This window comes from Peromyscus eremicus, chromosome 3 (genome assembly GCF_949786415.1).
Source record: "Peromyscus eremicus chromosome 3, PerEre_H2_v1, whole genome shotgun sequence".
Lineage (NCBI taxonomy): Eukaryota > Metazoa > Chordata > Mammalia > Rodentia > Cricetidae > Peromyscus > Peromyscus eremicus.
This window is the reverse complement of record NC_081418.1, coordinates 42,263,746-42,278,393: the sequence shown is the minus strand read 5'-3', so window position 1 is coordinate 42,278,393 and position 14,648 is coordinate 42,263,746. Positions and strand designations below refer to the sequence as shown.

Here is a 14,648-nt window from a genome sequence, read left to right as displayed (position 1 = left end):
CCTCTCGTCGGTTCTGCGCAGCCGCAGCCTGCCCCTCCCCTCCCCCCAGCCCCCACCCACGCGCCCCTCTTCCCGCGTTCAGGCTGCGGCTGGCCGACGGGCCCCCGCCCCGAAAGCCGCGCTAGCGGGCGTCCCGCGTTGCCCTTGGCAACCATTGAGCCGCTTCTCGCTCTCCCTCGCCCGGCCGAAGCAGTAAACGGAGCTTCTATTGGCTGGCCTGGACAGCCGGGCCAATCGGAAGCGAGGTTACAGGGAGGCGGCTGAGCGGGCGGTGGGGGTGGGAAGCTAGATTAGGAGCGAGGCGTGAGGCTAGAACCCCGAGCGTGGTCGGTTGGAGCAAATATGTCTGCCCGGAGGCACATTGGGAACCCTGAGGTGAGGGCCAGGTCCGGACCCGAGAGCCGGAGGGGGCGGGCGCACCGGAAAGGGCGCCACGTGGGCAGGGACGAACAGCCGGCCACTTCCGCCGCCCGGAAGGCGGGAAGTAGCCAGCGTGAGGAGGGGGCCGAGCGCAGGGCCGGGGGCGGGGCAGGCCCAGGCTCGGCTTGCGCTCCCCCCGAATGCTGAGCTGACGCCCGTGTTGTGAGGGTTGGAGGAGCCACGTACATAAAGACACAGCCCCTGCCTTCCAGGAGTTGACAGTCTAGGAGTGACACTTGCACAACCAGTGAAAATAAAAGACCTCTCCAGAAACGTGGAAGGAGATGTGCGGGCCCATCCCTTCTGGGGGTCGGGGTACAGGCAGACCAAGCCCTTGCCAAGGGCGCAAAATGGGACCCTTTCTGTTGTATCCTTGACTTACTCATCGCGTTTACTTGCAGTCACTCAGTGTTATTTGACTCTTACCCAGCAAGTTCCAGGTCTACAGAGAGAACAACAAAGTCCCACCACCCTTTGTGAGTTCAGTCTGGTGATGGCAACTTGTACACTAGAGTTGAGTACGGTGAGATCGGGGAGTAAATGTAAGAGGAAAGACAGAACTCAACTGAGAGAATGAGGGAGGTTCTGGAGCTGGAAGAGTCCTAACACATCAAGGCCATTCACTGGTCAGGTGAAGAGCATGCTAGGGAGAACAGCATAAACAGAGCTAGGGAGACATGGACTCCTACCAAGCCCCTGTTGGAATCTTCGGAGGCAAGGTGAGAGGGGCCTTGTGTGCCTTCCTATCAAACACCAGCTGTAGGTCTTTGGCTTCTGGGTGAATGCCTGGTGTCTGAGGGAACTGTAGCATGTGCATTGGAGCGCCATGATAGTAATGTCTGTTATTTTATGGTTTTGGTTTTTTGAGACAAGGTCTCCCATGTAGCCCTGGCTGTCGTGGAACGCGCTCTGTAGACCAGGCTGGCCTCAAACTCACAGAGATCCATGCCTGCCGGTGCCCCGTGAGCGCTGGTATCAAAGGCATGCGCCACCCCCACCCAGCCTTGATAGTAATGTGTAAGTACTGCACAGAGTCACTTACATTTGGAATATAAAGCCCGACTCATTGAAGAAGAAAGTAGAATAGTAGTCGCCGGAAGTTGGGGATGGAGGTACAAAGAGATGTACAGATGCTGGTCACAGGATAGCAAGTTTGTTAGAACTAAAAGTTGGAGATCTATTGCACAGCAGATGGCTAAAATTAATGTATATTTCAGATTAGCTAAGAGAACGTTCCAAAGCTCTCGTCACAAAATGTGAAGTGAGGACTGTATTTACTAACTTGATTTAATAATTCCACAGTGTGTGCATACCAGCACTAAATTAAAATGTTTTGTCCACTAAAATAATATTAATAGTAGATGCCTATGATGGGTTGGGAGAGGGAGCTGTAGAGCGACACCATAGTTCTCCAGCCTGTTGGTCAGGACTCAAGAAGCTTTTAAGATGTTTTAGCAGTGTGGTCAGATTTGCATCTTAGGCACAATTCCAGCCACACTGTGGAGGATGGAGTTGAGAAGGCCAAGGCAAGAAGCAGAGAGACTGATTAGGTGACTGCTGATGAACGTCTAAACTGGGGTCAGGAAGGGAGGATAGAACGAAGAAGAAATATTAGGTGTAAAACACTCCGTGGGGCATGAGCACCCTTGAGAGATGGCGTTGAGAGGGATGGCTGGGACGCCCAGCTGGGACCACTCATTAGTTCTCATGAAGGAAACGAGGGTCCAGGAGGAAGAGTGTGTTAGAGGAGGAAGGCGTACACAATCACTGTGTTTACTGCCGTCTTTGAGTGGAGGAGAGTTTCCAGGAATTCTTGAGAAGGAATACAGAAGTGTTTTTGTACCTAAAATGTAAGGCATATCTAAAACTTTTTATTCTAGATTCGTTTTTTTTTTTTTTCCTGAGAGTGTGGCTGAATTCATGGTTGGAAAACATCACCATCTTGAAAACGTTGCTCAGTGGCCCAGCAGCCAGTGTTTCTGTAGAAAAATCCAAAGCCATCCTGCTGCTTTGTGACTGGTTTTTCCTTTCAGGAAGCTTCATTTTGTTCCCAGTGTTGATGACATTTCACAAAAAGATCCCTTGCTATGGTCTGTTTTCACTCACTTTGGTAAACACCAGAAACTTGTATCTTTCTTGTCTGTACATTTTTCTTGAGTTATTTTATTGTTGACTTCATTTTCTCCATCCTCTTTCTTGGATTCATTATTTTGATATTAGATCCATGTAACTGGTTCTGGTTTTTTCACTTTTATTTCCTGTCTCTGTATTTTTGTCTTTCTGCTTTAAGAAATTTAACTTTATTTTCTAAATCTTATATTGGTTGTAATCTATGCTGTGTGTGTGTGAGACAGAGAGAGAGAGAGAGAGAGAGAAAGAGAGAGAGAGAGAGAGAGAGAGAGAGAGAGAGAGAGAGAGAGAGAAGAGTATTTGTGTGTGTGTGTGTGTGTGTTCATATGTGTGGGTATATGGGGGTCATGTGTATGAATGTGTGTGTGTGTGTTCATATGTATGGGTATATAGGGAGGTCATGTGTATGGATGTGTATATGTGTGGGTATGTGGGGGATCATGTGTGTGTCTGTGTGTGTTCATATGTATGGGTATATGGGGAGGTCATGTGTATGGATGTGTGTGTGTTCATATGTGTGGGTATGTGGGGGGTCATGTGTGTGTATGTGTGTGTATATGTAGGTCAGCAACCTCAGGAACTCCCTCAGATGGTATTCACCTTGTTTCTTCTTTCCTTTTTTTTTTTTTTGGTGACAAAGTCTCTCACTGACTTGGGACGTAGCAATGAGCCAGGCTGGCTGGGCAGCACACCTCAGGGATCCATCTGTCTCTGCCTCCTTAGCACTGGAATTCCAGGCATATCATCCCAGGTTTTCACATGCATTCTGGGACTCGAAGTCAGATCCTCATATTTGGCCAGCCATCATTTTACTGACTGAGATATCTCTCAGACCCCCATCATCTTAATTTTTAAGAGCTGTTTTTCACTCTGATGTCCCTTTAAAAAAAACTTTGCAGAAAGGTGCTAAAATAGTAAGAGAGGTCTGTGTGCCTTTCACTCAGTTTTCCACAAGTACACATCAGAACTAGGTATTTATTAAAGCTTGTACAATTTGTACATAGTTCTAGGCCATCTCCTCATATATGTAGGTTTACTATAATCCAGATTCATATATGTGTAGAGCTGCAGTCAGAGTAAAGAATTTCGTTACTACAGTAGCTCCCTCATGGTACCTCTGCCAACACACCCATTTCCTCTCTTACTGCCCTTATCCCTGGCAGCCACAAATATGGTCTCCATCTCTGTAATTCTGCCATCTTAAGAATGGTATATGAACAGAATCGCCCAATATATGACCTTTTCAGATGGCTGTTTTTCTACTCAAGATGATGTCCTTGAGATTCATCTGGGTGATGCATGCATTTGACTCCTTAGTGCTGGCTAGTTTCTGTAGTGTGGATATACAGTTCGCTCACTCTTTAGCTCATTCAATCAGTGTAAAACATTCTGGTTGCTTTCAGTTTGGGACTTCTAGAAATAAAGATACTAGTCGTTGGGTATACCTTTTTGTGTGAACGTTAACTTTCATTTCTGTAAGATAGGTAGGTACCCAGGAGGACAGTGGCTGAGTTGTATGGTAAGCATATGTTTAGTTTTACTAGAAACCGCCATATGATTTTCCAGAGAGGCTGTACTATCTTTCATTCCTGTTAACAGTGTATGAGAATTTTAGATTTTGCAAAATGTTGTTAACATCTGATATTGTCAATGTTACTACAGCTACTCTGAATAGGTACATGGTGTTATCTCATTGTGGGATTGAAAAACCGATTATTTGTGGGGGGGGTGTTTGTGGGGGGGGTGTTATGGTTTGTGTGTGGAGGTCAGAGGACAACTTGCAGAAGTTGGTTCTTGCTTCCACCATGTGGGTTGCCAGGCTTGGTAGGGAGTGCCTTTACCCACTGGGTCATCTCGCCAACCCTTATCATGGTTTTCATGTGTATCTCCTGAATGGACACAAATTTGCAATCTTTTCTACCATTATGTGATTATCTGTCATCTAGACAACTTCTTCAGCAAAATATCTTTGTGTCTTCTCGTTTTCTTTTTCTTTCTTTTTCTTTTTTTTTTTAAGGAGCTCTGATTTTTTTTCACTGTTTTTAAAGATTTATTTATTCTTATTTTACGTGCATTGGTGTTTTGCTTCCATGTGTGTCTGCATCAGATCCCCTGGAGCTGGAGTTACAGACAGTTGTGTGCTGCCATGTGGGTGCTGGGAATTGAACCCTGATCCTCTGGAAGAGCAGCCAGTACTCTTAACCACTGAGCCATCTCCCCAGCCCCTCCCTTTCTTTCTTTCTTTCTTTCTTTCTTTCTTTCTTTCTTTCTTTCTTTCTTTCTTTCTTTTTAAGATAGGGTTTCACACTGGAGCTTAGACAGACCTTGAACTCACCTAGTCCTCCGGCCTCAGCCTCTTGAGTGCTAGGATTACAGGTATGACCCTCTCCACTGGGCTTCCTGTGCTAACTCTTGAGTTTTTTAGTCCCCTTTTGTTTTTTGGACAGCAGATAATAATTAGGATTTAAATTCCTCACTCCTTATTGTTTTTCCTGGAGTTTCTGTATGCCTTTACTTTGACTCTATATTTCTTATGAATAATGTGTCTACATCATTGTCACTGTTGGTAATTGTTACTACCAAATTTTATTTTATTTATTTATTTTGAGACAGGTTTTCTCTGTGTAACTTTGCTCCTTTCCTGGAACTCACTCTGTAGCCTAGGTTGGCCTTGAACTCACAGAGATCCACGGGGCTCTGCCTCCCGAGTGCTGGGATTAAAGGTGTGCGCCACCACCGCCTGACCCAAATTTTATTTTTATTCTACTTTATAATGTAGGAGAATTTCCTACATCACTATCACTATAATTTTTTCATAATTATCATTTTTCTCTACACATTTTACTGAAAAATTTATGTTGGGTGGCAAGGAGAAATTTATATTGTAATTTTATTTTACATAAATGTTGTATTGTACATATGGTGTTTTGACTTGCTTTTTTTCCCCACTTAACAATATGTCTTGAAGCTCTGGGTGCCAGCTGATTCCATTTCTGGTGAGGACTGCCTTCACTTGTAGGTAGCTACTTCTTATGATGTCCCCACAGTGGATGTGAAAAAAGGGGCAATTCACTGGTATCTCTTTTTTAAAATTTATCTTGTGTTTTTTAAAAGTTTATTTGTGAAACTGGCACATGCCTTTAATACCAACACTCAGGAGGCACAGGCAAGTACGTCTCTGTGAGTTCGAGACCAGCCTGGTCCACATAGTGAGTTCCAGGACAGTCAGGGCTACATAGTGAGACCCTATCGCAAGAGAGAGAGAGGGGGGGGGGGAGGGAGGGAGGGAGGGAGGAGTTTCTTTGTGGATGTAGGTGTGGTATGTGTACAGGTTTGTTCCTGTGCACATGTGGTCAAAAGTGGACATGTAGTGTCTTCCTCTGCTGCTTAGTTTTTGTCGCAGGGTCTCTCACCTACCCTGGAGTTCTTGGGTTAAGCTCTGCTGGCTGGTTAGTGAGCTCCAGGAATCTGCTTGTCCCCATCCTGCTGCCTATGTCTCCCACCACTGGGGCTGCAGATACATACCATCGTGCCCAGCCTTGTATGTGAGTGCTAGGGCTTGGAGCTTAAGTCTGCCTGCTTGCATGGCACGCATTTTACCAATTGAGCCGTCTCCCCAGCCACTGGAAATCTCTTTTCATAAGGACACCGATACCGTTAGAGAGGTAAGATGTTCTCAGAGTTCTCTTACCCCTCGGGTGTCGATTTATGTTTCTGCGTAGCAGATTTTACATGGTGATTGAGATATTGAGGTTTTTGTTTTTTATTAAGAAGAGGCCTGCTGATGGTGAGCTACAGATGGTGACATTTACCAAGATGGGCAAGGGATAATTGCCTCGTGCAGTGGTGTGTCTGTGTGTGGGGGTGTGATCTGGAGAGCCAGCTCCATAGAGCTTTCATCAGCCACTCCTTTCAGTCCCGTTGTGGGGATGCTTGAGGCAGCCCGTTCTCTGGCCTTTTAAAGATTGTCCTTGGCTTTCCCTGATGCTCTGTCTTCTTCAACTGCCCTAAGTCTATCAAGTCATTTCACTTGTTGATATCTAGTGATGTATGGCTTATTCCTCTGCCAGCCACTTAATTCCTTATTCCCTAGGGATCCGCCTTCTCAATCACTAGCTTCTCTGTGGGTTTGAGGACTCCAGTGCTCAATGCTGTCATCTCTCCCACGCTCTCTGGATTTGGCATTGTTTATGGCCCTAAAATACTGTTTAATGAAGTCTTACTGAGGTTTTGGGAGGGGGTGGAATTAGATGCGTCCATTCAGTCTGTTCTCTGTTCCAGTTTATCATCATCTACAATGATTTTATTTACTTGTTTTCCTGACATGCTTGCAAGAACATAAGCTAGGATCCGAACTCCTGTACACTGCTATTGTCAGATGTAGTCCTTCACAGATACTCTGAACAGACACGTCTAAAGCTGGAAGGCGAAGTTAGGGGTAAAACTCCACCATTTGGAGATTAGAAGCCTATAAAAGGAAGTAAGTCTAAGTCTTGACTCACAGAGAGTCTATTGATTGAGGAGGTGGAATCCTGAGAAACACAGTAATTAGGGGGCTGACAGGAATGAGTCATGTATCAATGGAATGTCAGAGGAGAGAGAGATTACTGAAGCCAATTGCAGTAGAAACAAGTGTTTTTAAAAAATTATATTCTATCATGATATAAAAGGATCAAGAAGTTTAAGGGGAAATATCCATTATATTTGGCAAGTAGATTTTTGACATTCGGTAGCTGGCATGAGAACTACAGTCAACGGTAGAGACAGCGAGACCGCAATCATTGTAGTGGATTACAGAGTAAAGTTCAGGCAGTGTAGACTTTTGCCATGGTTAGACCGAAGAAACTTAGCAGGAGAAATGAGGGTCGGGTACTACCCCAGTTCTATGATGATTTGGTAGGAATAATAATACCCTGATTTAGTGGCTTCCCAGGAGCCAGCCCTTCAGTTGTTATCTCTTCTGGCTCCTAGCTCTGCTAGATGGTTATCTCATGAAAGCTCATGTGATTTTGCAGATAGCCTGAAGCTAGAGTTTTTTCAAAAACTCCACTTACATATATGTCCACCGATGCGGTCTGTTTGTTGGAGCTAATAATCTACAAATGTCATTTTTCATGTGGCCTGGACTTTCCCACACTTGGTAGCTGAGTTCTAAGATCAAGTGACCCAAGAGAACCAGGTAGAAGCTGTACTGTCTTTTACCATTGCGCCTTGGAAGTCATAGCCCAGGCTCTCCAGAGTCTGGAGATGAGGAAGTCATAGGCCTCACGTCTCAGACAGCAGATTGTAAAACCACAGTCCAATGGGGTGGGAAATTTTGACTCTCTCTTGAAAACTACAGTCTGCCATGGGTAGTAGCTCCTGAGAAAGTAGGTATATTGCTGTGCTGGAGTCTTGGCCCAACATGACTCTTTGATATTAACATGATGGGAGCAATTAAAATACCCATTGTAAAAGTTCCTCTTTGAAAAACCTATTTTAATGTGAGATTACCTCAAGACTAGTCTTCACTCCCCTCATTTGTCAACATAAAAGTAGGGAGGTTCTGAACCAAATGTACAGTGTCTTTAAAAAAAATTCAAGTGTGCAGATAGCATGTAGTCCTGTTTTGAGAGATGGGAAATCAGAAAAGCTCCGTGGTTCAGACATTTTGCTGCTCTTGGTTTGGTCTGGTTTGTTGTCATTTTTCTTCAGAAAAATCCCATTGCAGACTTCTCATGAATCTTTCTTCTCCAACATTCATATCTCCACAAAGCTGTGTCTTACTTTGCGCCGTCTGTCAGTCTGTAGAGGACTGCTAGAACACTGTTGTGACTGTATGAATCTCAGGATTCTTACCATGTTCTGTTGTTGACAAGGGCTAGTCCTCACTCCTGATCTGTAGTCAGGCTTCCTGTTTGAAGCCTTACTCTCCAGGTCCAGCGTTACTAGCCCAGGATTCTGCAGCCTAATGGTTATTGAGATTTTGGAGTTACATACTCCTATGGAAACTTGGTGGAAACCTAGGCCCCTGGCAGAGAAAATGTACATACATAGAATTTTCCCAGAGCTTCATGAGATTCAAGGAAACTTAGCAGTGAGCTCGTGAAGACCCTGGCAGGAGTTCAGGTTCCCAGTGGCTGATGGTGAAATGAGATGAAGTAGGGAAAATGCTCAGTCAAACGTCAAACAACATGGGACATGCTCACTAAATGAAAGTAGCAGTTGCCATTCTGCTGATTTTCAACTTTCTTCGGCAAACAGAACAATTTGTTTTTCAAACATACCCTTAAAATGGCTTTGCTATTAGAATTTATTTCCATTTGGAATACTTTTTCCATCCTCTTATTATCTAGTACCCATTCTTCCATTCTCAACCCAATGTCTGAGCAGTCTTTTTTCAGAGAGTGTAGAGTGTTGAGCTACTCTTATGGGACCAGTGTGTGCATGGGCCTGCATGGTTTGTGTGTGTGTGTGTGTGTGTGTGTGTGTGTGTGTGTGTTTGCATGTGCATGTGCTTCTGTGTGTGTATTGAGTTGGGATCTTACAAAGTTACCCAAGTTGTCCTAGAACTCAAGTCTTCCTATCTAACCCTTCAAAGGACCTGGGTTGCAGGTGTGTGCCCAGCTTCAGTGTATTTGACAGGCACTTCCTGCTCCTTTGTTAGCACAAGGTTTTGTAACAGATACTGAGGGATGTACAAGGTGGAGCCCCTGTTCCAAGACGGACTCTAATCAGGACATGTAGCCAAGTGAACCCTTTCCTCTCTGGGTTGCTCTTTGGCATGGTGTATGTCACAGCAACAGGAAAGTGACTAAGATAGTGCCCTCTAGCAATGTGCCCCTTGAAGGGTCTTTGGCATAGTTGGTTATTTCCAAAAGGCCTGTAATAATTTACAAACATGAGCTTTCTCAACTTCCTGCCCTCTCCTGATGAGCTTTATTATGACCATAGATTTTTTTTTTTTAATCTTTATTTTAAATACGTATCAAGAGCTGCCCCTTCCACCTGGGCTCTGGGCCTCTGCCCGTTCATCTGTAAACATCCTTAAATCTCTCCATTCCCCCCACTAGAAAAAATACATAAAGAGTACCACAGAGAGGAGGGGGGGGGAGGAAGAGAGAGAGAGGGAGGAAGAGGAAGAGGAAGGAGAGAGTTCACCTTGGCAACTCTGGAGAGAAACAAAAAGACCATCTGTCTGTTTCCCCACCCTCCAGACATCTGAACTCTTGGTTTTGCGTCTGCCCTTGGTCCTCTCCTGTGACTGCCTCCCTCCGGCCCCATCAACAAGTCCTGATTTGTAAGTCCAAACTCACCTTCTGTTCTGCTGATTGACCTGGGTTCTTGCTGGCCTGCTCTTGCTTGGCCTCCTCTTCTAGGGGTTGACAACTTTGTTCTGTGTTGACTGCTTCCTTCTTCTTGTAACTTTCCTTCTGTAATTTTCATAATCCGCTTTCTTTGGCCTCAGCCAGAGCTCTTCCCCATCCGACTGTCAAGGTTGGGAATTTTCTTCCTAGTGTACACTGTTCCTAGAGTGATTTTGGCCAATCCCATGGCTTCATATGCTGCCTGTATATGGATAATTTCCAAATTGTTTTGCGCCTAGCTTTCTCCTGATCTCTGTCCATATACTCAGCTGGATACTTTCATTTTCGATAACGTACAAACATCCCATACTTAGTATGTCTCCAGACCTCATACATAATGTTTTTCCATATCTGCCTCGTCTTTCACTACCTTTTCTGGGGGATTATGGTGCCACTTCCCTCTTTTGTATTGTGGTCCATGAGTAGCCATGTTGATTTTACATGTTAAAGATGGAGGAGCCTCACATTTCAAAGATTTCTCAAAACTTTCTTCTCTAGCTCTGCTGCCACTTTTGTATGGCTTTGTATCCCCCAGCAAAAGTCTCTCAGCTGATTTCTGTGCCTCTTTTCTTGACTATGATCATATTCTCCATATTGTATAGATAGCTCATCCCAAAATATAAAAGGATCTCATTAGTCCTCCTTAAATCTTGGGTGACTCCCCATCCTTTTCTCTTGGGCTTCTCAAGTTCCATACTGTTGACATCCGGGCTGGCTCTTGTGTTAACCCGTATACCTTGCCTCTTCCTAGGAAACGCCAGCAACGGCCCCACTACTGAGACCTTGATAAATGTCCCGGGCACAGAGCTGGCAAGAAAGCACGTACTGGAATCCACAGATGGGCAGGCCAGGGTGCAGTGCCTTGGGTCTTTCAGATGGAGGGCCCTTTGTGCCCTGCCCTGCCCTGCCTCTCCAGTGCCCTTTGTTCTCCCACGGCCCCCAGCACTCTGTGCCTTCCAGTGGTGACTGGATCTCTTGAGATCACCCCCACTTTTGTCTTTGCGTTTCACTGGGCTTTTCTGTTTGCTGGGGCCTTGTAATGCCCATACCACAGTCATTGCACGTGATCCACCACCGTGGCCCTGGGGATCCCGCTCAGTGAGCGCTCTCTAGGAATCAGTTCTTGACCCTGGGCCTTGTTAAGGTACTGTCTCATGTGTCCCCATCCCCCTCTGTTCCCTCTCCTTGTCACATTGACACCTGTATATCCATGGGGAACAAGAGCTGATGGCCAGGCCTGTTTTTATCTCTGTGTCCCACATAGGGACCTACTTCTGCTAGGCACTCAGTAATAAATGTCCATGGAATGAATGGCGCTCACTAAGTATTTGTAGAGGAATGAATAGTCTCTCTTGAAATGGCTTCTTGTCACAGAGCTTTCCCTTCCCACCCTTCCAGCCTGGATATATCATGGAAACAAAGCCAGTTGGTCAGTAGGTCAAGAAATGGCCATCCCCAAAGCAAGAGTTTGGGAAGAAAGTGTGGCGCTTCCTCAGAGCCTAAGGCACTCCGTGGGCAATGCAGCACACAGAGCTTCATGTTGATTCAGGTCCTGGAAAGGACTAAGAAACTGAACAGAAATGAGAACTGGGAAAAGAAGTCTGACATTTTTCTCCAGCAGCATATGGATTTCTCATCAGTCCATGTAAGGGAAAACCGGGGGTGGGGAGGTCTCGGCAGCTGCAGCTGTCCGCACTCCCTCCCTCCCTCCCTCCTCATTCCACCGCCACCACACCTGGTCCCCAGAGGACCCTCACAGCTCAGCTATTTGGCTGAGGGATGGACAAATCTCCATGGTTCAGCAGAGACAAGCCTGGGAGTTTTCAAAAGAAGCTTTGCTAGGAAACAAAACAAAGTAAAAACAGGAAATAGGGTATAGAAATGATAAAAATATAGACAAGGGGGAAACGTCCCTCGGTTTAAGATAAGTAAAACAGTGTGTGTGTGTGTGTGTGTGTGTGTGTGTGTGTGTGTATGTGATTTTGCTGGATTTAGTTCACTGTTTAATTTTTCATGATATTGTCTGCCTCTGGGAACCTGGCCTTCAGTCTCTCTCTGTATTTGTATGCCGTTCTTTCTCTTAAGAACCTTCTCCGTCTTCGTCTGGGGAAGGTGTTGGAGCTGGTATTTCACTTGCTTGCTCTTCCAGGCAGCCATGACTGATCTCAGCGTGAAAGGAGTTTTCCACCATTTTTCTGAGGCTCAGTCATCTCAGTGATTGCAAACACTAGCAGAGGACCCGTGCTCAGTGTTCATAATAAAGGTTTTACTTGCCTGGTGTGAAATGAAAAACACAGACAACGTCACTGGCTTTTTAATAACATGAAGGAACTGACCTTTTTACCCTGAGGGCTTTTTTTCTTTTTCTTTTTTCTTTTTTTTAAACCTTCTAGGTAATTGAAATAGCAGATGGTGGGGCTGAGAGTGAGTGGTTTAGTATGGTTGCCTAGCATATGAGAAGCCCTGGGTTTGATCCTCACTGCTGGAAGAAAAAAAAGAAAAGAAAAGCAGATAGTTTATGTGTTGTGTCATTAAAAAATTAATTTAGTTAAAATATAAATATACTTACCTTAAGAAATAAAATAGCAAGTGGAAGTTGTGAGGGTTTTATGTGCTTACTTGGCAAAATTAAAAATGTATAATTCTCTGTAGGTACCCTCAGTTTTGTTTTTGTTAGATTTTACATAGTGTGTGTGCACAGACATGTTCGTGCATGCCACAGTGTTAGTGATACGGCCATAGGATGACTTTCCAGAGTTGGTCCTCTCCTTCCACCATTTGGCCCTAGGGATGGAATGCAGGTCACTGGGTTGGTGGTAAACATCTTTATCCACTAAGGCATCTCTCTGGCTGTCCTGCCCTCAGGTTTTAAAAATCCTTGTGCCGGGAAATCCAGTGCTGGCAGCAGGTATTACATAAACCACAGAAGTGTCCTAGGCTGCTTCTGTGCTCTGTAGGCCGTTCAAGAAAGTATTCTGAGGCATGTGATTTATCTCACGGTCCTCCCAACAGCAGGCTTGTCCCTCGCTGTTTTCTAAGGCAAATGATCAAGTCTTTGTAAGGTTGACATTCTCTCCTTAAGAACCAGGTAGTATGGTTCAGTCCTCAGACAAATAATCATTGATTGACTCTAGCAATAATCAATGGATTTAGTATGTACTAGGTCCCACAAACGTGAGTAATTTATTGTCCCTGTCTTCAAGAAAATCCTAAATTAGGGGGAAGAAAATCTAGTTGTAAAGGATGGGATGGGGTTCCCTATTCTGCAGGACAGGGGGAGAGTGCCTGTTTCTACCTCAGACAGCTTCACACTGGACCAAGGTTTTGCCCAAGAGAAGTTGAGGAAAGGCACTTATGGCACTTATCTGTCTTAACTGGTGACATCAGGAGGAACAGTCCCCACCAGTGCCCCATAGGAGCACATGCAGGAATGCAGGTTGGAAGGTACAGCTGCCTGGACAGAACACATGCTTTTTGGATCCGTAGACCAGACACAGGCCGGAGCAAGGAAGCTCTTTGTTCTGAGCTTGCCCTTCCTTGGCAGCTTTTGTATTCACCTCGGGAATTTAATACGGGAGATTGTCTGCCCTTGGATTCCAAGGGTTAACTGCCAGAACACAGCACAACACACAGCAAATCTGACATAGACATCTCTGCCAACCGTAAGCTCACCCCAAGCCCAACATGAGCCTCAGCTGCCACAGAGCAGATGCCATGGCAGTGACATCTGTGGAGTCCCAGAGAGCCTGCCAGCATCTGGAGCATCTGGATCCTGCCTACCACAGTGTAAGAAGCTGTGGATAACACCTAGGAGTGTCCATAGGAGATGGCCCTGAAGCCATCCTAAAAAGACAACAGCATAGCCACCTCATTGGAAGACAGTCTTCCTAAGGTTTTTTTTTCCCCTTAGCACACAGTACTCTGAGATTACTTTGATAAAATTGGAAATGTTTTGATAGAAACAAGGTAACTACCTCCAGCGGAGGAAATGTCATACTGCAGAGCCCTTTCTGTAAGGGACAGTTGATCCTCTGAACCTCGTTCATCATTAAAGTCTGAATTTCAGCATATGTTCCCCTCTTCCCACCACGACCCTCACTTTAATCTCCTTCCTTGTGAACTGTCTTCTTTTGTAGTATCTGACCAGACGGATACCACAGAACCCAAGGTATCAACATATCAAGTCAAGATTGGATACTGGTAAGTCAAAATCAGAAACAGAATTTTAAAAATCGAATAGCCATTGATAGACAGGAAAGTGCCCATCAAGCTGGGACCAACCATAGCTGGAAGTTTCTTATTGTCTTGCCTGATGTCTTTGAAAGCTGTATTTCAGATTATCAGTAAAATTTGCACTCACGTAATTTCAGTTATTATTACTTCCCCCATTAGAAATCATCTAAATCAAGAAAGGGAAATCCTAGGAATCAACAAGTTACAGGGCCGATGCTGAGTAAATGTCAGGAGGTCATACTCCATTCTGGAGCACCTGAAGTGTACTCCATCAAACTGACAGCAATAGATTAGACGTGTGCGTGTTTGTTCAGAGTTTGCAGAGTGCTGACCACATGTAAAAGTGTGGACTCATGGATAGGAGGATGGCTGTGGGCTGTGGCTTTTGCAATTAGAGCACCAAGACTCAAGTGGAGGCCGGCTGACTTGAACGAGGAACTAAAATGCCAGCCAAGATTGAGTTAGTGCTGCCTTAGCTGAAAGCACATGCAGGAGAACCATGCTGTCTGCATCTCTCCG

General features: G+C 45.1%; 1 protein-coding gene across 3 annotated transcripts in view; it reads left to right on the top strand.

Annotated features, from left to right (window-relative positions):
* The first annotated feature begins 220 nt into the window (after positions 1-220).
* Cep41 (centrosomal protein 41) overlaps positions 221-14,648 on the top strand; it is a 40,265-nt gene continuing 25,837 nt past the window's right edge. The window contains exons 1-3 of one of the 3 annotated variants that reach the window (XM_059257516.1): positions 221-375; positions 855-896; positions 14,033-14,096. In XM_059257516.1, the coding sequence (XP_059113499.1) occupies positions 343-375; positions 855-896; positions 14,033-14,096 (139 nt within the window). In that variant the 5' untranslated portion in view covers positions 221-342. The other 2 variants (XM_059257518.1, XM_059257517.1) reach the window with 2 other exon arrangements.